At 46.2% G+C, this 24,456-nt stretch overlaps 2 protein-coding genes, 1 long non-coding RNA gene and 1 other non-coding gene across 4 annotated transcripts; 1 reads left to right on the forward strand and 3 right to left on the reverse strand.

Annotated features, from left to right (window-relative positions):
- Positions 1 to 3,204: 3,204 nt before the first annotated feature.
- LOC147270661 (carbonyl reductase [NADPH] 1-like) lies at positions 3,205 to 8,995 on the reverse strand. Its single transcript, XM_086203041.1, has 6 exons — positions 8,880 to 8,995; positions 8,569 to 8,738; positions 8,074 to 8,181; positions 4,269 to 4,477; positions 4,106 to 4,159; positions 3,205 to 3,957 (listed from the first exon to the last, which is right to left on the reverse strand). Exons 1-6 carry the CDS (start codon positions 8,990 to 8,992, stop codon positions 3,784 to 3,786), a joined length of 828 nt encoding a protein of 275 aa, XP_086059167.1. The 5' UTR covers positions 8,993 to 8,995; the 3' UTR covers positions 3,205 to 3,783.
- Positions 8,996 to 10,227: 1,232 nt separating this feature from the next.
- Positions 10,228 to 13,936, forward strand: LOC147270662 (SET domain-containing protein 4-like). The gene is made up of 9 exons (XM_086205324.1): positions 10,228 to 10,241; positions 10,418 to 10,654; positions 11,043 to 11,162; positions 11,606 to 11,735; positions 11,813 to 11,987; positions 12,139 to 12,217; positions 12,672 to 12,752; positions 12,871 to 12,994; positions 13,073 to 13,936. Exons 1-9 carry the CDS (start codon positions 10,228 to 10,230, stop codon positions 13,226 to 13,228), a joined length of 1,116 nt encoding a protein of 371 aa, XP_086061450.1. The 3' UTR covers positions 13,229 to 13,936.
- A 1,186-nt stretch (positions 13,937 to 15,122) lies between these two features.
- On the reverse strand, positions 15,123 to 16,637 carry LOC147270663 (uncharacterized). Its single transcript, XR_015115701.1, has 3 exons — positions 16,277 to 16,637; positions 15,877 to 15,989; positions 15,123 to 15,711 (listed from the first exon to the last, which is right to left on the reverse strand). It is a non-coding gene; the product is annotated as an uncharacterized LOC147270663 (long non-coding RNA).
- A 6,473-nt stretch (positions 16,638 to 23,110) lies between these two features.
- On the reverse strand, positions 23,111 to 23,182 carry trnah-gug (transfer RNA histidin (anticodon GUG)). The gene has a single exon. It is a non-coding gene; the product is annotated as a tRNA-His (tRNA).
- Positions 23,183 to 24,456: the final 1,274 nt, after the last annotated feature.

Genomic DNA, 24,456 nt, shown 5'->3' on the forward strand with positions numbered 1-24,456 from the left:
CTACCCCCAAAAAAAGGGTTTCCCTCTCAAAACAGTGTCTGTTTTTCCCTCTTGCGTCGCTAATCTGTGACTCCAGAAAGCAGAAAGAGCCAGCCACGTATATCTAGCTTGAAGCTAATGGAGACTGACAGCTCACAACTGCTAAACAGTGTCTGTTTACAAACCCTTGCGCTCATCTTCTTTGTCCAATCGTATGATCACAAGTCCACACTTTGATTTAGCATAAAAACCAACGAGGTAGAAGTGGTTCAACTGAATGCAGCAGCTGGTTGTGCTCAGTGCTAACGAGAATAAGCCCCAAACCAAAAACCCAGTGTTTTGTTGGTTTATTGGTAGTTATTACTTATTCTGAGGCCTTTTAATGAGAAAGCAGTGGCTGTATACGTCCAAAGGTGGAATATAGTCCGATAAGAAACTACAAATGACCAACAGAAGCAGCACAATCGTGTAGTCGGTAGTTGAATATCAAATGTATGCGTACACAAATGCAGTCCAAAATATTTCTTTTGAAAAACATGGACTAAATACGATTTTCGCCTGGTTAATCCAAGCAATCCTGAACTTGACTATGAATTAAAGTGTGTTTTATCTTGCAATCTTAAACTTAGCTTAGGCAAATATTTGACTCAAGTTTGTCCGAGCCAAACTGAAGTCCTCCAGAACGATCATAGCGGAGCAGTGTCCAGGCCCGACACCTTCATTCACCTCCAAAACTTGATTCTGTGCTCCTCTAACGATGATCTTTGCACCACTGTCCGCCAGACACATGCTTGTGATGTAGGTCCCAGCTATGACCACTAGATGGTGGTGTTTCCCCTCATCACTCCCTGAACCACCTCCTGCCTGCTCTGGGTCTTGCCCCTGCTGAAGTTGTACTTCTCAGCCCAAAGCTGCCCGGTAGTGCCGAGTGTCAGCTTGGTGTCTCCTCTGGGACAAAGTGGGGAGTCCGGAGCTGCGGGGACAGGTTGCAGGAGTGGACGCTCGGCCGTCCCACAGAGCTGACACATCAGCGTCCCCCCGCTGAAGCAGCTTCTGACGTTGATGCTGCGTTTACGTCCCTGCGAGGGAGTACAGTCAGAAAAAAAACTGATGGTGTGAGCACAATTGTCAGAGAGGAGCTGGAAAAAAATGGCACAAAAGGCAAGATTTTGACTTTGTTGTCTTGCATTTCATGGACTCACACTCCGTCTGTGACATATAAACATGGCATTTAATCACTAACCCTTGAACTCAGCAAGCATCAGATGAATTCAAACAGCAACCAACAACTTGAGAATGTCCTCATTTGACTTTTTAGTTTCTTTATCAGCCTCGACCCCAAAGACCAGAACCTGGATCTCCTCCAGTCTCCTGCTGCTGGGCATCATTTGGTGTATTTAATAATGCAAGGGGAGGAATGAACAGCAGTGAGAGCGACGGTGACATCTAGTGGTGGCGGTAGGAACGACAGCAGCACTGACCCTTCCAGACTTTTTCATTAAACTACCTTGAAATGACACAAATGACAGAATCTGACCATTGCGGTTGTATTTTCTGATATCGTTCATTTGTCCTTTTATGTGCTTTGTCTTTTATGAATATTTTACCAGTCTTTTTTCACGAAAAGCTTGTTGCTGTATTTGTTCTGTGGTTCAATGGACAGTAATTGAGTAGAAGTACATTATTACTTGAGGAGACATTTCACCCAGAGATCAGTTGTTTTTTTTAATCAAGTATTTCTTATCAGGCTTCTTGAATTTGTGAAACTTTCTCCTGCGTGACTTCAACGTTCAGGAAACGCCAGTCACAGCAGAACCACACAAAACCTCCATTAACAAACTCTCCCGTTCCAGAGCAGCTCGTCCACTATCGTCTCTGAAATCTACCCAGTCAACATTCCCCAGTGTGACCCATTATTATAAAGTCATTTATTATATTTAACTATCTAGCGCCTGGGCAAGGTGAGATCAGCATCGGTCACAGCTGTCAAAAACCATCCTGGTCAATAATTATTAGCCACTGTGTGTGTGTGTGTGAGGAGTATTGATCCCTGTGTGTGCTGAATTACTTGTGCTATTTCAGCTCTGCAGGGACAATAAAGTAATTCTAACGCTCATGCAGCAATTCCAAGCAAAGACAATGGTGGTCACTGCGATTATCACAGCCAGAGTGTGACAGCTTCCCTCAGCAGACAGCAGGATTACAGGATTATTGTCCCGCTGCCAACTAGTTTCATCTACAAGGTTATCAGAGCTTTTCTGTCATCTGACAGGACTACAAGTCCCACAAACACGGCGCCCGCCGCCACAACCCAGGTCAGGATTCAACCTCAGAGAGAGGGAGAGGGAACCATAGCTGATAAACTCAAGCGTAACAATTTGGATTTTCACTGGAAAATGTTTGTACAAATTCTTGTCTTATCACTCTGAAAACAATATCTGATTTCAATTCTCTCTCTCACTTGTTGCATTAACGCCGGCTCCAGGCCAAAATGATAACAAAAGCGTGGATGTGAACGTTGGAATGCTGAAACACCCCTGAGGAAGGTCGGCGCTGTGGCCAAAGGGTCCAGCGGTCCCCCTACTGGTGACCTGCAGGATCCGGCTGGAGGTGTCAGCTGTCAGTGACCATGACGCCTCCAGAATCGTACTTGTTTTTGAAAGAGTTACTTCACCCAGAAAGTGTATTTTACTGGTAAAGTACTCCAAAAGACTTGTTCTTTAACTTTTCTGCTTATTTGTGAAAGTCCCAGCCACGTATGTCTGCAGCAAGTCTGTCTAAAAATGTTGGTGAACTCAAGCACATCATCTGGTCTGCATCCAGCGTCGGCCCAATAATCCACAACCACGGCTGTCAGCTGTCGGTCTCCATTAGCTTCAAGCTAAATATATGTGGCTGGCTCTTTGGCAGCCATGCTAGTCGTGCATGCTGAGCTCCAGAGTCTTTAGTGTCACATTTTAGGCAATAAAATAGTCGGTTGCTTTACATTTGTGTTGCTGTCATGGTTTCATGCATGTTTGTGTTGTTGACTGAGAGGAAAATGAACGTTAGTATGTGGCTAAACTGGTTCGCTAACATTACAAACACTTGTATTTATCTTGTATATTGACCCTCTATTATGTGTCTGCTCATTAATACGTTGACAAAGTGCCACTTTAGAAGTGCATTTATTATCAAATCATGTTTACATGAAAGCAGTACAATGTCTTTGATGTAAAAGCACAGGATTATGGGAAAGCATTCTTGAGCAGTGAAGCATTTTATTCCCTTTGACAACATTGAACATTTGTCCCAAAGGCACATTTTCCTTTTTCCAGTTTTCAGGGTAAAAAAAAGAAAAGTAAAAATGCTCATAATACCAAAGGCAACGTCAACCAGAGTGACAACTGGGTTTAATCAAAAACACCAGCGTCTAGCCGGCGGTTAGAGGGCGGAATGCACGATTATTTTACACTCAGCGGGAACAGAGATGCAGCTTCCTGGTTTAGTTTGACTAATTTGGGTTTTGTGTTCTTCAGGTTTTGGTTTAAACTCCATGATAGAAGGAATAATCTGAGAAAATAGATGGCAGCTTTGAACTGTTCCAGCTTCCACATACGGAAACAAGACACAGAAGCCAAATGTGAGCCAGAAGTTTAGGTCTTTGATTTGCCCTCAAGGAGAAGTAGAATCAACAACGCCAAAAAGTCTTAAATGCCACTTTAAATTGGGGGGGTGGATGAGGGGGGTGTGGGGTCAATGGGGTCCAGAATTCGTGTCAGTCAGATCAGTGCTGACAATGTGGGGCAGCGATCTTGCTCCCGTTCACCATGCCTGCACTTGTTTTTCAGAGACAAACTTCCCGTGAGGCTCTGTGGCTCCAGCGGGCAGCAGCGCCAGGTAGACTGGCGTCTCAGCGCCCTCGTCTGGTGACTTGGGGGCTTTGGAACCCGCCATGTCAGTGCGCACCCACCCTGGACAGCAGGCGTTCAGCAAGACCTGTGCGATGGAGGAAATGTGACAAGAATGAACGAGAATTTCACTGAACAGGAAAGGAGGTGAACAGGCTTTTCAGTCGTTGCAGACTTTTAACTGTAAAAACACAGCAAATCAAAACTGATGGAGCCTCTTGTTGAGAGCTGGTCACCTGGTCATGTGGTCTGTCCTTAGACAGGCGGCGAGCCAGGATCATGGAAAGAGTCTAAAAACACACACACACATCAGTGCATAAAGCAAGAAGCTGTGGAATATTGCGGTGCAGACGCTGATGAATGAATCCGTCTCCTGCTTTGTTCATTTCAGCTTCATACCGTCAGTCCTGTCTTGGACACACCGTACGCCGTCTCAGGCCAGCCGTCCTTCTTATGTTCGCCCTTCTGGGTCACGTCAACAAACCGCTGCATGAGTCCCACCAGCTCCTCCTCCGTGATGTCCTCGCTACGGAAACGCTCCTGGAGCGCCGGGCTGCACTGCTTCAAGGTATGAGAGCCGACGAAGCTGGACATGTTCACCACACGACCTGAAACCCACCAACCAAAATGGCTGACGTTCACGGTGATTCTGGTTGGGTTTCTCTGCTACCTGACAAGGACCCGGGTTTGAGTGAAAGCTAGAACTTTCCCACAGGGTTCTAAGTTTACAGGTTTGATGGACGTGATTGAGAGGTTCCGTTCCAGAAGTTCCTGTAATGTTCTGCTTTACCTGTGTCCATCCATCCATCGTCATCTTCCACTTATTCCTCACTAGTAAGGGTCGCGGGGGGTGGAGCCTATCCCAGCGTCAACGGGCGAGAGGCGGGGTTCACCCTGGACAGGTCACCAGTCCATCGCAGGACCAACACATAGAGACAGACAACCATTCACACTCACAGTCACACCTGCAGTCAATTTAGAGTATCAATCAGCCTCGTCCCCTCTTGATGTCTTTGGACTGTGGGAGGAAGCTGGAGAACCAGAGAGAACCCACACAGGAACAGGGAGAACATGGAGACTCACACAGGAAGATCCAGTGCTGGAGCCGGGACTCGAACCCGGAACCTTCTTGCTGTGAGGCCACAGTGCTGACCACTGCACCACTGGGCCACCCCTCTATCTGTGTGTGATTGTTAATAGAAGCCCTGCAGCGTTCTTACTCCAAATTAAACATTCGTGTCACTTTCCAACTGACTGGTCCTCGTCCAACCTCTCCACCTCCTGGGGGAATAAAGGCAAGGCAAGGCAAGGCAATTTTATTTGTAGAGCCCGTTTTCACCAACAGTTTGTCTCAAAGGGCTTCATGGCATCTTAACAACATCCTCTGCCCTTAGACCCTCACATTGACTGAGGAAAAACTCCATAGAAAACCCTTTTAACAGGGAAAAATCTGAGAAACCTCAGGGTGAGCAACAGAGGAGGGATCCCTCACCCAGGACGGACAGACGTGCAGTAGATGTTGTTACAGACAAGAAAACAGTTTACAATACAAAATGTGGGAAACACGGAAATGTTAATAACAGTTGAAGAAGGAAGCTTCTGGTAGGGGAGGCAGGGAGAGCAAACCAGCTTGATGGGGGACTGGATGGCAGACTGGTTCATGGAAGGGGAGCGCAGGCCGGTGTAACAGTAGGGAATAAGAGGGGGGGGGGGCGATGCAGGCGGCGGTTGGGGCTCTGGTGGATCTGTGGAAACACAGAGAGACTGCGAGACACCAAGGCCAAACTACAAAGTGCAACAAGTAGTGGTAATGACAGTTCCAAAAATGTGCAGGGAGGAGAGGAGGAGAGAGGGGGAGAGGAGAGGAGAGGAGAGGAGAGGAGGAGAGAGGGGGAGAGGAGAGGAGAGGAGGGAAGGGCTCCATGTAACCTGATGTGTCCCCCAGCAGTCTAAGACTATAGCAGCATAGCTATCAATGGTTCAGAGCTACCTGAACCAGTCCTAACTGAAGGCTCTGTCATAGAGGAAGGTCTTAAGCCTGGACTTAAACGTAGTTAAAGTGTCTGCCTCTCTGACCCATGGAGAGATGCTGGTTCCACAGTAAAGGAGCCTGGTAACTAAAGGCTCTACCTCCCAGTCTGTTTGTATTGATACTGGGAATCACAAACAGACCTGCATTCTGGGAGCGGAGTGCTCTGGTCGGACAGTACGGACTAATGAGCTCTTTCAAATAGGATGGAGCTTCATCATTGAGAGCCTTATAAGTCAGCAGAAGGACTTTGAAGTGGATTCTAGATCCTACAGGAAGCCAGTGGAGAGAAGCTAAAGTGGGAGAGATGTGTTCTCTCTTCTTAACTCCCGTCAAAACCCTCGCTGCAACGTTCTGGACCAGCTGGAGACTCTTTAGAGAGTATTTAGGACATCCTGACAGGAGAGAGTTGCAGTAGTCCAGCCGAGAAGTGATAAATGCATGCAACAGTTTTTCAGCATCACTCTGGGAAAGGATATTCCTAATCTTAGCGATACTTCGAAGATGGAAGAAGGCGGTCCTAGTCACATGCTTTATGTGGGAGCTGAAGGAAAGGTCCTGGTCAAAAATGACCCCAAGGTTCCTTGCAGTTGTACTCGAAGTTAGGGTGATGCCATCTAGAGTAGAGATCCGATTCAAGAGTGTGTCCCTGTGGTGTTTAGGTCCAAAAATGATTACCTCAGTTTTATCTGAATTGAGCATTAAGAAGTTAGAAGACATCCAGGATTTAATGTCTTTCAGGCAGTCTTGCAGATGAGTAAGCTGGCTTGTGTCGTCTGGCTCCATCGACAAGTAAAGTTGTGTGTCATCTGCATAACAGTGGAAGTTGATCGAGTGCTTCCGGATTATGTCACCTAATGGGAGCATGTAAAGAGTGAAGAGAATCGGTCCTAAAACTGAACCCTGTGGTCCACCATATGTAACTCTGCTATACTCCGAATGGTCATTATTAACATTAACAAACTGAAACCTGTCAGATAAGTAGGACTTAAACCATTTTAGGGCAGTTCCTTTAATTCCAATGTCATGATCTAGTCTCTGTAGCAGGATGCTGTGGTCGATGGTGTCAAATGCAGCACTGAGGTCCAAAAGGACAAGCACAGAGACAAGACCTCTGTCTGAAGCTATAAGAAGATCATTAGAGACTCTGACCAGTGCTGTTTCAGTGCTATGGTGTTCCCTGAATCCAGACTGGAAGGCTTCAAAGAGCTCGTTGCTGTGCAGATGTTCATGTGGCTGCTCCAGGACAACCTTCTCAAGGATCTTGGAGATGTAGGGGAGGTTGGATATTGGCCTATAGTTGGCTAACACATCTGGGTCAAGAGAAGGTTTTTAAGTAAAGGGTTGATGACAGCCACCTTAAAGGCCTGTGGCACATAACCTGTGACTAAGGAAAGATTAATTTGGTTCAATATAGAAGTGTTAACTAGAGGAAAGGCATCCTTAAGGAGGCTTGTCGGGATGGGATCCAGCAGACAAGTGGCTGACTTGGAGGAACCGACTGCAGAAGTTAATTCTGACAGGTCGATGGGGGAGAAGCTGTCCAAGTATGCACCAAGTCTGGGAGGTGCTTCTATGGGGACTGTAGTCTGTCCTCCATTACTGGCAATCTTCGTTCTAATATTCACAATCTTTTCAGTAAAGAAAGAAAGGAAGTCGTTACTGCTGAGAGTTGGGGGGATGCATGGCTCAACAGCACTATGGTTCTTGGTGAGCCTGCCCACGGTGCTGAAGAGGAACCTGGGGTTGTTCTTATTCTTTTCTATCAGGGATGAGTAGTAAGCGCTTCTGGCATTACGGAGTTCTTTTTTATATATTAATAAACTCTCCTTCCAGGCTTGGTGGACTTCCTCGTGCTGGCTGGAATGTGTCTTCCTTTCCAGTTGTCTGGTCTTCTGTTTTAAGGCACGCAACAGCTTTTGTCTCTTCAGACGTTTGATTTTCTCTGTCAAACTGGTTTTGGCACCTGAACAGACATGTGAGGACGGCTGTTACAACACGCTTGGTACAAGTCAAGAAGAAACAGCAGGACACCGAACACCAGAGCAAGAGGATCAAGCAGAACCGGGCAGAACAGAACTGCTCTCAAGAAGTCGCTTTCAACGCCGGCGTGCGGGAGCGATGCACGGAACATCCCAGCCGTGCTTTCATCACACCCGTGTCCAGTATCTTTACCTCCAGCTTTAACCAGCGGCAGGAAGTGAGTCAACATGTCTCTGGTGGCGAAGAAGTTCGTCTTGAGCGTGACCTCGGCCTGGACGGCGAATGGAGTCGTGTCCGCCACTGTGGGGGGAGGGGGGATTATTATAACATGTATATTCTACAAATATATTATCAACTGATGCTATTAGCATTAGTTATGATATTCAGACGTCCTACACACTGAAAGAACACAACATTGTGAATTTGAAAAAATATTCAAGAATCTGACTGAATGGAAGTAAATCGATTCAGATCTCAGTATTTAGCCTGAAGGAGCCACTCGTCAGTTCAGGACGTTAAACGCTGCGACTGATCCTCAATCCAGCATTCAAATATGAGATTAACAACAAAATCAGAACAAAACAAACACATTTATTGTAACTAGGAATCATTATGCTGGTTAATCATTCGTCATCTGTCTGAGGTAAAGTGTGAGTCATGCAGCTGAATCTATCCGCCTCCTTCCACCTTTGAAGGCGATCCCGGCGTTGTTGACCAGGACGTCCACGCCGCCATACTTCTCCTTGAAGAAGGCAGCGGCGGTGGCGATGCTGCTTAGGTCGTTGATGTCCAGCTGGTGGAACAGGGGTTTCAGTCCCTCCGAGGCCAGGGACTCCATCGCCTCCTGGCCGCGGCCGCTGCAACACAACCAGACAACACGTTCCTCTCCATTCACAGAACCCGAGCCAAGCACCAGAATCCCTCGTCGGGACAATAAATGATCCCTAACAGCGGCGAGCGTCCCCGTGCTCCCGCAGAGGCACCTGACTGTTACCTACACGTCTCTGGCTGTCAGGTAAACGTCTCCTTGGAACTGTTTGCAGAGCGCCCGGACGATGGCCAGGCCAATGCCCTTGTTACTGCCCGTTACCACGGCAACCTTGGAAGACATGGCTGTCCCCTGACGGACAAACAGAGACGTTTGAATACTGAGTGAACAGAAGAGGCTGTAACGTCACAAGTTACAAGACACAAATGGCTCCCCAGGCTGTTCTGTTCCTGAAATTTGCTGAGTCATAATGACAGGTTCTGAAGTAACAGCCTCAAACCCAAATCTAACTGTGCAGTTACTAACATGTATCAAGTGGAATCATGTCCAGGACCCGGTGTAAGGTGCTCTGAACACTGTTACACAAAGAAGCAGGACAAACGTTACTGCAGGTGTCACCTGGAAGCTGTTGTTCTTTCATTTTGTGCTCAACCTGACGCCCAAAATACATCAAAGGGCTCAATTTAGCTGTTTTGGCAGAACCATTTGCTCCCAACTGTAGGAAAAGTGCCAAGTCACAGCAGCAGCACTGGGATGACCTTTGACCTCCATGCAGCTTTTCATTTGTAATTTGATAGAGCACGGACACAGTTGCTGGCTGCTGCGAACAGCCGTGAAATTAGAGACAGAATCAGCAGTTAGTTCCCGTTTCATGAGGCATTTTGACATTTTAGCTCAAACGGCCACGAGGCCATGCGGGAATCGTCATCATACGGGAACTGAATCAGCTTTGACAAACGTGCCGGCTCGTTAACTTGCTAGCTAGCTAGCGCTCTTTAGCGGTGCTAACTATCAGCTGTGGGTGAATCGATCTTACTGATGTAGTCTGGCGTCCCGGTGAGGAGCGACGGTCCCGAGCTGGTGACGCTGCAGAGGAAAATTGGAGAAAACGAGCGAGTCGAATTGCGAGCTGTGCGCAGCTTGAGTGTGCGGAACCGGAAAAACAAGCTAACCACGTGGTGTTGGAGGCACCGCAGCGGCCGTGCAGAATGAAGACGCGGTATAACTGACGATTATTGAGGTGAAGTGTTGACTTGTGAACTTCATATGAACAATTAAACTCCCTCATTAGACATCTAATAATTTGCTTTTTACCTGCGTTTGTTCTGACGTTTTGGAGAAAATGTCGGTGACGATCTCGCTGAAGTTTATTAGATTCACTGGTACGCAGAAATGTTGGAGGATTCCACTTCAATCGAGCTTAAAACGTCGGTCACTGTGTTTGTAAGAGTTGTAAAGTTAATATACGTTTTTCTTGAGGTTGAAGTGTTTGATTTTATTGTAGTACATTATAAAAAAGCTGTTCTTAATATTTCACCCTTAATTTTTGTGAATGTGAAACGCTTCTGCTGTGGACTATGATTTTGTCAGGGTAAAATTTACGTCTAGATCAAACTAGTGGCGTGTGTTTGGTTTAAGTGGTCCAGTGACGATGGACAAAGTCATGAAAGTGCATGAACCCTGGTTCTGTTTGTCTGTGTGATGAGGTAGAAGTACTAGTAATAGTACATAACATTGTAAAACATTACTGCATATTTGTCTGTGCAGCTGGAAGCCCCGCCTCTCTCCTTTGTTGGTGCTCTGCATCTTCCTGGTGTGTGAGCGTCACAGAGGAGAGGCTTCTGATTGGTCCGCCTACATAGACGTCCTGCCCACCACCTACACCTGCCCGGCTTACTTCACTGATGATGTCATAGCTCTCCTGCCTGCCAGTGTGCGGAGGCGGGCTCTCGAGCAGAGGGAGGCGTTGGGAGAGATTCACTCGTCCAATCAGGACTTTTTTAAGTGAGCTTACCAGAGACTGTTGCCTGGAAAAAGCACAAGCTAACATGGCTAGCACGCTAACACCAATATTCTGTACGACCAGAAAAGAAAGTGACGGTTTATATCAACAACTAGTTTATCATCGTGTGTCGTCATATTTATACCACTATTTATACGTTATATTTATACTTCATATTTCAGCAAAGACACATAAACCTGCTGTCTCAACCTAACTTTTCCTAAATCAAAAATATAACAGTAACTAAAAATACCTGACACAAAAGAGCCATTTCTGCAACTTTTTGCAGTACTTTTCAAAATCGAGGTTGCACAGTTGACAGCAGTTTATATTCATACTTAGGACATTCAAATGTACTGTTGATTATACAGTGACTCGCTGATCCTGTAGGTCCCTGCAGCCGATCCTGGATCAGCCGATCCTGGATCAGCCGAATCTGGATCAGCCGATCCTGGATCAGCCGATCCTGGATCAGCCGGTGGAGGACGTGTTGAGCTACGAGGCTCTGAGGTACGTTCAGGCGCTGACTCGGGACACAGAAGGGGTTTCATCCTGGTGTCATTCCCAGGACAGCAGGACCTTTCTCGTGTTTCTCTTTTTACCCCCAACAAGAACCTTGTGTTGGTTCTGGGCGGTTCTGGTCCGTCTCTGTGTCAGTGTGCTGACATCTGCCGCTGACGTCACCGTCTCCTGACGTGGCGCTCTGTGCAGCTGTTGTAAACGCTGGTAAAGTTCCTCCCTGGCTTTGTGTTTGTCTTGACTTCTACTTCCCGGGGCCTTCGCTGGGTCGGTGGTCGTGGTGCTGGTGTCTCTGAGCTTCTGTGTTCAGCCAAACATGAAACTGTTTTATTTTGTTGAATCACTGCAGTGACAGAGCACTTTCATTGTCTTACCCGTGAAAAAGCAGCCGACTCTGAGGGGTGATGACGCTGTTCCCCCTGTCCCTCCCCTAGGTGGGCGTGGTGTAGCGTCAACACTCGCTCGGTCTTCATGTCTCACCGGTCCAACAACTTCCTGTGTGGACAGGATGTTTATGCTTTAGCTCCCTTCCTGGATTTGCTCAACCACCGTCCTGATGTGCAGGTAAACGTCGCCCTCTTATAAACAGAAACTGGCGTTGCCGAGGTCACAGCAAACTTTCTTACATCATTTCCTTTCAGGTGAAAGCAAGTTTCAATGACGCCACTAAATGTTACGAAATCAGGAGCGTCTCCGGGACTCGGCGCTTCCAGCAGACGTTCATCAACTACGGTTCCCATGACAACCAGCACTTGCTTTTGGAGTATGGCTTTGTTGCCCTCGGCAACCCTCACAGCGTGGTCTATGTGGACACAGGTGAGCTGAAGCTGAGCACTGGTGTAGTTCTGAATGTTTCAACTCAAGATTTATGTGAAAACATCACATCTTTATGACGGCTGGGATGAACTCGTGCTGGTAAGAAACGAAACGACCATCAAGCTTCGCCGTCTCCGTCTCTCTGCCGCAGATTTGCTGTGTGAGGTTCTGAGAGGCGACGAGAGTTTGGAGCAGAAGAGAAAGTTTCTCAGAGAGAACAACTTCCACCAGTAGGATTCACCAGCTTGTCATGTCTGAAGACAAAATATAGAAGTACTATTACTCTTTTTGCTCCTGTTGGTAACATGAACGACTGGCACGTCACTGCTGTGGCTTGAGTGTGGTTACGGTGCAATAAAGTCGACGCTCCAATAAAACATCACAGGATTTCGTAGGTCAGAATGGAACCCTGAACACTCCTCAACAGTTTTTACGGCACAAATTGCCACTCACCTTCACCAGTTAGCGACCTGTGTAACTTCAAGCTTGTTAGCATTTGGGTTTTTTGCAAATCCTTTGGCTGACGAGGGAAAACGCATCACAGCACATTCAGTCAGATAAAAACATCTCATCCGTCTTCCCACACTTTTATTTCACATTGTCATGTAACCCTAAATCAACCTCAGGCTTTAAACAGATGAAAGTACAATGAAAACAGCGCCGCCTGTCTCTCCCTGGCGGTAGTAATCTGACGGTGAGCAGCGACGGTCCTGGCTGGAGGCTGATGACGGCGCTCCGACTGTTGTCTCTGCCACAGACGCTGTAGTAAGACGTAGTAACACACACACTCACACGCAGTCGCACGCTATCTTAAAAGAACCCATCAATCAGTTTGTGTGTCTCGTTAAGTTACAGTCTGGGATGTGTGTGTCTGTTCTTTTAGTCCCCAGTGGAGGGCAGTGTTGCTTGGCCAGATGGGGAGTGAGGAGAGAGAGCGCTGGAGTGTTCAGACAGCAGAGTGTGTGTGTCAACGACTGCTACAAGATACACACCAAGCTCTGGACGAGGTTCGAAAATCTACACACACACACACACACAACAGCAACTACCAGACCATTTTCAAATGAGTGTGTGTGTGTGTGTAGATTTCTCGAAGTCTCCTGGGGTGTGACCTGTCAATCAAGGAGCAGCTAGATGTGGTGATGTCACTGCGACAGGAGGAGAGGTGCATCCTGGGAAGTAGTCTGGAGACATTGCAGGACTCCCTGAGACAATCAAATGTCGCCATGGCAACCCGATGATGCTGCAAACAGACATGTGATAGGTGCTCTGGCCGTTAGGATCTAGAGTGAACCAGTTCATCGGCTGGCCTGATCTCTGTTCCGCCTGCTGATGAGGACGTGTGGACATCAGGTACCCAGGAGATCAGGGGTTTGATTCCAGGTGTGCAGTTGGAGCACGTTTGGAAAAGCACCGGCCATGTTAACAGCTGCAGCGTCCTTCAGGCAACACTGAGCTGCTGTAGCGGCTCAAATCAATCTCGTTGGGCCTCGTCGTCAACATGGCGTGCTGGGTGGGAAACATCCGGCTGTGTGTTTAAGAGGGAAACTCATTCATCAGAAAGGAGTGATGATTCTGGAAGAGAGGAGTTCTGATCCATCCGTCATGGCGTGTGATTCATGCTACTCTGAAACGCATAATACTGTTTTGTAGCTTTCACTCTGACGTGTGCATGTCACAGTGGCGTCTGAGCACCAGACTCCTCGGTTCCTCCCCTCCAATTACATCACAAGCCAGCTGAGTAAGACTTCGCCAGAAGAAGAAGAAAGAAAGAATCTTCCTTTTAATTACATGAGTTTTACAGTCGTGCAAAGAAAGATGTGTGGATTCACAAAGGGGGGAAAAAAGAAACAAACTAAACCTGAAGGCTGCAGACCTCAGAGGACTTTGTTGGAGCCGACGCCCCAGAAGGAGCTCAAATCAAATGTGTGACCCGCATCAAACCTGTTTAGGAGCTAAATGTGACATTTGAGAAAACAGCACAGTCAAAAAAATGTCCGCATTTGAAGAAGAGACAGTTGAAGAGGTTCCTTAGTAATGAAAGTGCTCTTTAAAGTTTTGAGTTTTAAAGGATCAGGTCCAGGTCTCACCGCCTCAGACATCCAGCAGCAGCAGCATCTCAGCTGAACTACGGCCTTTTTCTTTTTGCGACGCTGCACGCTCTCCATGGCGACCGTAGCTTCATAGAGAGGGACCGCCTCCTCAGGCTGGGGTCTGGAGACGGAGGATCACTTTTGATTATGACAGAACAGGACTTCCTGTAAAAGCCACAATCATGTTTTTGATTGTGGCTTTCTTTTCTGGTCAAGTGAAACAGAGCTGGGATAGGATGGGTGGACTTGTGGTTGAGTTCGGGTGACGGGGTTGATCTGTGGCGTGCGGACGCTCCTCGTTCTGTGGATCAGGAGCTACGGGCTGGTTACAAACCACACTCAGATACCAGCTGGAACCACATGGAACCCGAGGTGGATGTTGCTGGCCTCCTTGTGTGTTCCTCTGGATAGAAGCCACACAGATTTTGGACCCTCAAAACAACGCTGAACAGATCCCCTTTGTACTCCTGAGTTAACCTTGAGCCACACCCCGGTCAGATCAAACCAGTTACCCAAGTAGTGTTTTCTTGTTTGAAAATTCAAAGAAGACAATAATATGGAGTGAAATGGAAAAGAAATTTGGCAAAAAGTCTAAAGACACCAACTCCAGTGCTGCTTTTCCCGCATCGACCAGGCACATTCCAGGGAACCAAGAAGGGGAATGCGCGTTTAGAACGCTCTTCTCCTTTCTGTCCCTGCTTGTCTCGGGATGTGTCGATGACAGGAATCTAAATCCTGAGGTATTCCTTTGTCTCCCTGATCTTCCTGCTCTATTGAATTCAACAGCATCTTAAAACGTAGACCTTCTTAACCTTTTGGCAAAATATGAGGTGAATATGAGTTGTTCTCAATGATAAATTCTCAAATAAGTGTTTCCCTTAAGAAAAATCTGGAAGTGACTTCAACTTGAAGCTTAAATGTGTTGCGTTAGCATGAATGTTCACTAAATCTGCCATCAAAACGAAGTCAAAACCAGGGAATTCTTTTGATTTGTGGATTTGAGGACAGAGAAGCAAGTCTGCCGAGGTTGGACGTACTTGAGTATCCCAGCTGACATCTTCTCCACGATGTCCTTCAGAATGTCTGACACACGACTGTTAAAGACGTCATACAACAGATGCAATGATGTCACACCTTCCTCGTTTGATCTGATCTAACCACACTTTGGTGTCTTTTCCTCCATCCGGCTCTTTGTTTATTTGCAGGGGTGAAACCTCAGAGGAGGTGGTCTTCTGAGTCCTTTACAAACTGACTCTGGTACAGTTTGTGGCTCAAAGGTGATCTGAGGTGGCTGTGCACCAGCTGACTGGGTCCTGTGAGAGAAACAAACTGGAGCAACTCGCGCAGTTGATTGCTGCGAGTAGAAACATGAACTTGTCCAACACAGCAGACGCGGCACTACCTGATCTCACCGCACCTGCAGTGGCTGACAGAAAGTGAACCAAGGTTGAACTGATAGGGACCAGAAGCCACGAGCCGTTGCTAAGGAGACGGCCTCAGGTTGCAGTCTGCTGGTGAAGGATACGGAGGTACCGCCCCCGCTGGGCCAACGAAGCTGTCCAGACGTCAGCGTTGAGGAACGAGACCGTGGCTGCTTTTAAATACATTGAACTGCAATCTGGAGGATCCAGCTGGGGAAGCCAGTTGAGGAGCGTCAGTGACAAACTCAGGTAGGACACCAGAGGACACGTTACTGTTTAGTTCATGTGTTTAGTTCATGTTGGGATAAAAATGCTGGAACAGTTGGACAGGACCCTGCTATGAAGCTGCTTTCAGGCTGGACATGCACAACTCACCTGCAGGTCCTGGTGGGATGTGACCCAGTGCCCCCCCACTCCCAAAACACTGATGATGTCATGCTTGTGTGGGAGGAGCTTCATGTCCTCTGGCTCTTGTTCTTGAAGACGCACTTAACATGACAAGAAACACAGAGCAAACATTGTAAATAAGAATTCCTGTTGCTGGGAAAGGAACGGCACTCGTGCGCAGCTAAAAGAGCAAACATGATGTGTGGAGGCAGCAAGGCTTCACGTCGATCCTCCATTCGATCATTTCATGGCCACAGTGTACAACTCTCGCGAAAAATATTCACTAACTGAAGTGAGGGAGCAGGCTAATCTGGATGGTCCCTCCAGGGCTCTGAACACGGTCCCGCTTGCACCAGCATTAACGAGGTCGTAGAGGAGGTGTGTTTACCTCCAGAGTCGATGACGATGTCCACTCCCAGTCCTCCGGTCTCCTCCGGGACCGCCGACAGCAGGTCTGACGAGTCTTCGTAGACCGCAATGACTCGGGCTTCGTAACAAAGACACTGTCAGTCATTCTGCTGCGTCATGTCAGTGCTTTGTTCAAAATTCTAGTCTGAAGCTGGCAGCAGTTGCACTTCAGATTGCATCCACAAGGTGTCGGCGTGTGTCAGGTCAAAACTTGATTATTTGAAGGAGTCAGACTGGGTGTTCGGAGGTTACATGAGCAAACTTCTGCTTCTCACTCAGAAGAAGCTTCTCATTAACATAGCAGGTCCGATTTTTGTGTACTGGTACGGCTTCAGTGAGATGCTGACCCCAGTCCAGCTGGGTTGTGTAGGACGGAGAAGGAAGGAATATGAGAGAAAGATAGAACAGGTCTCACCAACAAGAGGATCCTGAACACCTGAGGAAAACATGGCAGGAAGAAAGAGAAAAGAAAGGGAAGTGCACATGAAAAGGTTGAAGCGACGCAAAGCTACCAGCAAAAGTCTGTTCTTAAAATAAACCCTGTGATTCAGCAGATTCAGGTTTCAGCTGCTTATTCTTGGCCTGCCACAAATTAAATCAAATATACCAGCAAGAAAACCGCAGTCATGCGTCAGACTGACAGCGGATGATTGAAATGTTCAAAGTCGCGAGTGGCGTGGGCGCGTCTGTACTAGTAAATGTATGGCGTGACTGTTGGAGCTTTACTGTGTCCACAGAAAAGGTTCACAGTCCAAAAATGATGACAGAAAACTATCAAGACGGCAGTCACAGATGTTTTATTGAAAGTAAAATAAATGTGTCGTATTGAGTTTGTGATCCTTGATTTGTGAAAATCCTATTTTGTCTTTCAAATACTCACAAATAACAGACATTTAGTGACTCCAGAACGCAGGAAGAGCCAACCACGTACACTTAGCTCAAAGCCGTCTGAACCCACGCAGGCACAGGGAGAACAACAAACTCCACACAGAAAGATCCCGCGCCTGAGCCAGGACTCAAAACCTGAACCTTTTTGCTGTGAGGCCACAGTGCTGACCACTGCACCACCGTGGAGCCCACGCATGGATTGATAGTAAGTTAAAAAAAATTGCTAAATCTGACATGAAACCAAGTTAATATAACATTGATCTCAAATAATGGCCCCCAGGCGTTTAAACAAGCCTGGCGTTTATTTCAGACAGGCGTCTATTTTACAAAATGAGGTCGGACCCTCGGCCATCAAATGAGACCTGGCGGCACTTTGACACCAGGCTGTTAATTGATGATTTACAGTATTTATTTTACTGACTACTTCATTGACAGGTGGTACAAATGTCTGGTGTTTCCTGAACTTAACTGAGTGCTGCTCAGTAAAGTTGCCATGACTTGAGATTCTCTTCCTGCTGGGTCCATTTCAACATTCTTATCCTTCCTATCACTGGAGATAAAGTATCAGTCAGGGCTGTACTTGATTAGTACTGCATATAGTACACATCAGTCACTGCCATTACACAGTGGAATGGTAGTTGAAGTACTGTTTACCATCAAGCTGAAAACTGTTGTGGTCGTGTTGACGTTGACGTGTTATCACCTTGTAGATCTGCTATTTTGGCCTCATGAGACTGTCGTGGAAGTGGAAGGATACGGGCCTCAAGTTGTCACGCCCCTTTCCTTACTAATAAAGTGTTCTTGTGTAAAGTGTTCTCTGGACAATCTTGATATTTGCACTACTGTTCTTTAAAGTACTACAGTATATTGTTATACCTTGTATACCTATTGCTAAAAAAATAATAATAGTGGCCCAGTGCTGGCCAGTGCCAAAATAAAAGCCTGTTACCAATCGACACCTGGTCTCTTTTCAACACCCGGGGTCCACATCGACTTTGGAAAAATAAACGCCGACCAACTACTAACTGGTCATTTACGGTACGACACTAAACAGTGGTTGAGGGAGAGCAAAGCTGGAAATAAGACATTACTGCAAGGGCAATAAATCTAAAACAAAAAAAGTTTTTTTTGTTTTTAAAGTTTTCTGTCATTTTCTGTCTCAAATACTTGACAAGTTCCAACCTGGTCCAAAACCTGCTCACCTCTCTGGGGTCAAGTGTGTCTGCACCGTCTGACCAAACTGCATCAGTGGCGCTCCCTCCATGACAGTCGAATGTGTGAGTGTGATTTCCTCAAATCAACTCTGGGCAGTGTTGATTGGAAGAAGAAGAAAAGTGGAAAAAAAGTGCTGTTAAGTAACATTAGAACCAGGCTCTGACCAAAGTCTGGTGCTTTTCAAGTTTCAGTCAGTGAGTAATGTTCTATTCATTTATGTCACTCTATCTCACATTGATACAGGGATTGATATTTGGAGAAAGTTCAATCATTCAGCTGCAGGTACAGTGACTTACAACACTGCAACAACAACAAAAAATCACCCTCCACAAACACTCTTGTCCAACTTTTGTGCCCAAATTTTCTCCTCCTGAGGCACCAAATCAAGTCAAGTCATTTTATTTGTTAGAACCAAATCACAACAAAGTTCTCTCAGGACTCTTTACTAGTAGAACAGGTCCAGCACCAAACTGCTTCAATGAATCTACACCCAACAATTCTCCACCAGCAGCACATCCTGCAACAGTGGTGATGAACACCTTCCTTTTAACAGGCAGGAAGGTCGAGCAGATCCAGGATCAGTGGGGACGGCCTTCTGCTTTGACCGGTTGTATTTAAAGCTCCATCAGATTGGAACAACCTTTCCTCCTCACTTGGGTCTCTCTCTTCCTTTCTCATCTTCAAATCATCAAGCATTTTCAAACATCTGCTCTCGTTTCTGATGCACCTCCCCTTTTCTCTCCAGGATTCACTCTCTACTTGTTCTTGTTTGTTCTCTGTACTGTAAATATGTGGATATTTGTGTATGAATATGCATTGTGTACTTTAATGGTGCATGGAAGCAGTATTTCTTTAGATGGGTGTTTAAATGTATGAGTATGTGAACACAGGCCCACTCTTATTCTGCAGTGGGATCTCTGATCATACTTTGTATAATACTGGATGGTGGTGGTGGTGGGGGGGGGGGGGCTTTGGGGAACATTGTTGGCCTGTACCTGGGTGTATGATGTGTGTGTCCTTGTGTTGAAAATAGAATCTACTTTTATTATTGTTGTATTGTTGGTCATTATTTGTCAGGACCCCCTCCAAAATGAGATGGTGCATCTCAAGGGGCTGCCCTTGAAATCAAGAATCAAGAATGAAGGTGTCTGCTGGTCTTGGTGGACCCTCTGCTTCTCCAGCTGAGTCAACAGATTCCTGTGTATCCTGAGTCATTGTGTATCCTGGCTGCATTCAGCGCTTTCACCGCTGCAGCCCAGCGTGATTGCCAGTCAGGACAGGTGTTATTAAAAATGGTAGAGGGGACAGTTTTGGCAGGACAAGTTGCTCCACATTCAGGAGATGGTGGGAAGTTTAAAGGCTGATGACAAACTCCTTCACTGTGTGGGAGGTTCAGAGTCCCTGGTTTGATTGCAGCTTTGACCTGAGCAGGTGTTAATCCACATCTCAGTAACAGGGGACACTTTATCACAGCAGTGGACAAACATCAGCATTCATCACCCAGCAGCTCCTCTGATCAACAGAACAAGTTAAAGTATTCTCAGAAGGACGGCATGGATCCCTCTACCTCTCACATGCTAAGCTAGCACTCCACCATTGGAGCTAAGTCCCTGCTAATGAGCACAGCAGATAATGCAGGTTGACCTTCATGCATGGTTTAATGAGCGTCACCACTTGAAGCTTCTCTGGTTCAACAAACCCTTGGGACCAAGACAGGAATTGGAACCTGTGCAGGTCCAGACCCATACTGAAGTTGGTGGAGACAATTGTTTAAACCAGGGACTGAATGAAAAGACTTGCCCAGACTCCAGCTCGCTCTTCTGAACCGACCCCTCATCTCTGTTGGGAGTAAATATCAGAGGTGGAGGGTGCAGGTTCTGCTTTGACCTCCTGACCTCCTGGGTAAAGCAGTGGAGATGTTGAGCTTGAAGGAGTTGACGGCCTTCTTCATCTTCTCATTGGTTTGCGAAACTCAGCATCATGAAGTGTTGCTGAAATTCAACATGTCAGCTGAGGCCAGAGATTCCTGCATTCCCTGAGTCCTTGAGTGTCGTCTCTGTTGTTTGAAAGCACAAAGCTGTTCCTGATGGTCCAGTGTGTCCGATTCTGGGCTCTCACAGCTGTAACTGTGGTTTGAGCTCCGTTAAGGGACTGGATTTGTGGAGAGAACCAAGCATCAGAATTGACAGTTTCAGCAGGAAAAGTGACCATTGCTCCACAACCTCAGTCCCAGGATTCATTCCTGCTTCACCCAGCATGGCCCTATGATCAACAGAAATGAACTGCCAGTGGAGGTCCTCAGTAATCCAGGTCATGGTTTCTCTAGATTGCTGTGTTGTAGTCAGGACACTTGCAAATATCAGCCTCTTTCCTCCATGATCTCTCTTTCTTTCTGTTCTCTCCATTTCTCCTCTTCGTTTCTACTCCTTGCTGACTGTTGTTCCTCATTTGTGGCAGAGTTCAGTCAGTGGACCGGACATTTTGCCACTACACTGTCCATCATCAGGGCATTTAACATCCAGGACTGGCTCCCAGATCATGGCCATGACCTCATCCCCTGCACCAGTGGACAGTTCATCAAGGATGGCAAACATGTGGGTCTCAATTCCCCTCCATCTTTGTAGGTTGGTTACATTTCCTCCTGGTCTTTAATACATCTTTAGTTGACATTTTTCTGTTGAGCCCAGTTTGTTGACTGCCAGGCTGTCTTACTTTTCAATGGCACAACAGCAGACAGCAAGAGGGTTGCTATGGTGCAGCTGGTAAAATCCCTATCTATGGTCTGCAGAAATATGCTGGGAGTTCTTTTTTATTATGAACCAGAATTCAAAGACTGACCAAGGAAACCAAAGCTCAGAATTTAGAGATCAAAGAAAGAAATCAAAGACAGAACCTGAAGATCAGGAAATGGCACAGATCAATGAGATCCATGGACTCATCAGTGAAGGTTTTCTTTGGTTCACGGTCACTTGTTGTCGTACTGGTGTGATGATGTCAGACCCTTCTCATTCAGTTCAAACAGACTCCAAAGTGTAGCTGTGATGCAGAGGGCAGCAGCCTTGTGCTTGGTACCGTCATGGTTCTCTGCATTGTTAGCAAACTCACCAAAGACCTCCCTGAAAGCAGGATCATTTTCCCACAGTGCTTTTTTAACCAAGTACCAATTTGTCCCTCTTTAAAAAAAACAACAAACAAAGATGAGGTCAGACTGAGATGGACGAGATGATATGGATGTGATTTATGGCTTTCAAACACCAAATATTCAATTTTTCTTCAGGGCTTTTGAGAGGTTCTGGGTAATGAATGAAAATTTAAATTGGGCAAAAACGACATGCGGGGTCACTGTGTGTGTTTACACGTGTGTGTATTTCTGGTTTTATTGTGTTGGAGACCATTTCCATCATCAACACTGATCAGGAGTCCTCTTCCTCATGGGGACCAAAGACCGGCCCTGATGCAGCGCAATGCAGTTTGTGAGTTCTTTCAGAGTGAAGGTCTGGATTGAGTTTAGTTTCAAATAAAGATTAAGATTCAGTTGGTTAAGATTAAGATTAAGATTAAGGTTAGGCTGCACATAGAATGAAGTTGATCGAATGTTCTCATAAGAATAGCTGGGCACACCTGAGTGTGTTTACATGCAGACTTCCTCTTGTGACAACTGATGTCATTGGAAACCATCTTGAGGACATTTGGAGAAAGTTCAATCATTCAGCTGCAGTTACAGTGACTTACAACACTGCAACAACAACAAAAAAACACCCCTCCACAAACACTCTTGTCCAACCTTTGTGCCCAAATTTTCTCCTCATGAGGCACCAAATCAAGTCAAGTCAGTTTTATTTGTTTAGAACCAAATCACTACAAAAACAGCCATGAAGTTGATCTGGTTGGCACTGGTATTTTTTCTTGCTGCAGCTCAGGAGTGATTCAGGAGAAGAGTTTCAGAACAGCCCAGGTTGGGGACTGGAATTTTGAAGTTTCCCCTGGAACCAAACAACCTTGGGAGGTAAAACCTCCAATCCTAGCCACTCAGATGCAGCAGCAGAAGAAGCTGTCATCTACCCTGACAGTCAGAGCATCAAGTCAAGAAAACATCAACCATCTTGTATGTGGAGTCTGGATTCTTTTCTAGAATGAGACGGCAATGACAGTCCTGCCAAGTGACATCACTGACATGAATGGATGACTTCAGTCACGTGACTGGATGACTTCAGTCACATGACTGGATGACCTGAATGAATAAGAAATCAAATATAAAAATGCTTTATTTTAAGATCTAGAATATCTTGTGAATATCTGGAGCTTCATTCCAGCAGCAGACCTCCTCAGGTGATGACTTCATATTTGACATGTTTACCATTCAATGAGACTCATTGTCAGTCCATTGAAATCTACTGGTGTTCCTGGTGAGTTGATTTAACAACATGAGCTGACAGAATCTACGTTCAGGTAGGAACCACCACATCCAGGGGTCTGGACCTTAGAGCAGACAGAGCCATCAAAGTAGCAGACTAAGCTAGCAGACGTTAGCATTGAGAAGAAACTGATACCTGAGCCTACTTTTGGGTCTGGTCAAGTGATGACACAATAATGTGACATCATTTTCAGACTGACGCCTGCTCAGCACTGACCAAACACTGCCCTATTGCATTGTGGGAAATTTCTGCGTGGCTTGTGTCCATCAATACACACAAAGAAATTTATCTCATGCTGCCGTGACCCGGATTCGAACCGGGGTTGCTGCGGCCACAACGCAGAGTACTAACCACTATACGATCACGGCTTCCTCAACAGCAGTTTGAGCTTCGATGTCTTTGTCTCATTGAGTGTTGCGGCGAACAGCTGTTGAACAGCTGATGCGCGACTGCGGCGGCCCCTGATGCAGGAGACGGGCCAGGCGCCGTTCAGAAGGTGGTGGATATTATTCTTGGTGTTTTTAGGGCATGTTTCGGCCGGTCAAATCCTGATCGGGGCCAGTTTGGTTGTGTTGTCTGCAGCATTATAAAGGTGGGTCAAACAATTTAGGTTGAGACGAAGGACGGCACGGGCAGAGCAGACGCAGGTCTTCATTCCACCCGCAGAGCTGTAGAGCATGGATCATGTCAAGGACTAAATGAGGGGAAAGAGAGCAGGAGAGCAGGGCAGAGACAAAGACAGATAATGCTCTCCTAAAACAAGGACTGTTCCGTCAATGGGAGAGCAGAGTGGCGCAGAGGAAGCGTGCTGGGCCCATAACCCAGAGGTCGATGGATCGAAACCATCCTCTGCTAAAAGAAGAAAAATAAAATAAACCTGCATCTTTAGAAATATGTGTCTGTTAAAAAGAGGTTCATAAGGATATTTTCTTCCACCAGAATCACCAACCATTGTGAGAGTTAACAACAGTCCACTTCCTGACTGAAGCAAAAGTAGACTTCAAAAGGTTTTTCTGATTCAACATAGCAGCTAAATTTCCATTTCCATTTCCTGAACAGGACAGGTTAAAAAAAAGGGAATGTCATGACTTCCTCTGTATGTTAGAATATGAACTACTAAAAATGTTCATGCCCAGTTTAAAGTTAGAATTAAATTTAAAGTAGAAAACCTTCCCTCTTCAATCCTGTCACTCAGTGTTGTAAACTGTTTCAAACAAATTCTACCATTGAACAGTTCAAGTGTTTCTAATGAAGCTGAATGTTCTCCTCTGCTTTCCTCAATTGTTTTTCTTTCATGTCCTCCTGAGATCAAAGACAGAATTCTAGGTACAAATAAATATACTATCAAAGCCCCCTGATGACATTATCATCAATTCTGTCTTTGATCTGGAGGCTCTTGCTTTAATCTTGGCTTTGATCTAACTAATGTTTCCTGACAGGTTGCTGTTTGCACTCCAGAGCAACCAGTAGTTGATCCTATCAGACCAGTCTGATGAACAAAGCTTTTCACTGTCAGTGGAATCACTGGGAAAAGAAACTCCTCCTGTCAGATGAAGGCTTCACAGTGTTGAGGAGGGTTTGTTCAAATGATTCTAGAAGAATAAATCAAAACCTCATCATTGAACATGAACATTAATCACTG

The sequence above is a fragment of the Aulostomus chinensis genome, chromosome 1 (assembly GCF_037954235.1).
Source record: "Aulostomus chinensis isolate RoL2024-O1b breed Wild chromosome 1, RoL_Achi_v1.0, whole genome shotgun sequence".
Lineage (NCBI taxonomy): Eukaryota > Metazoa > Chordata > Actinopteri > Syngnathiformes > Aulostomidae > Aulostomus > Aulostomus chinensis.

Coding starts and splice junctions, on each gene's coding strand:
- LOC147270661 (XM_086203041.1), bottom strand. CDS start 8,992: ATGTCTTCCAAGGTTGCCGTGGTAACGGGCAGTAACAAGGGCATTGGC. Junction 8,739..8,879: donor TACCTGACAGCCAGAGACGT/GTAGGTAACAGT, acceptor GTTGTGTTGCAG/CGGCCGCGGCCAGGAGGCGA. Junction 4,478..8,073: donor GCCGCTGGTTAAAGCTGGAG/GTAAAGATACTG, acceptor GGTGGGTTTCAG/GTCGTGTGGTGAACATGTCC.
- LOC147270662 (XM_086205324.1), top strand. Junction 11,736..11,812: donor ACCACCGTCCTGATGTGCAG/GTAAACGTCGCC, acceptor ATTTCCTTTCAG/GTGAAAGCAAGTTTCAATGA. Junction 12,753..12,870: donor TCTCTGCCACAGACGCTGTA/GTAAGACGTAGT, acceptor CTGTTCTTTTAG/TCCCCAGTGGAGGGCAGTGT.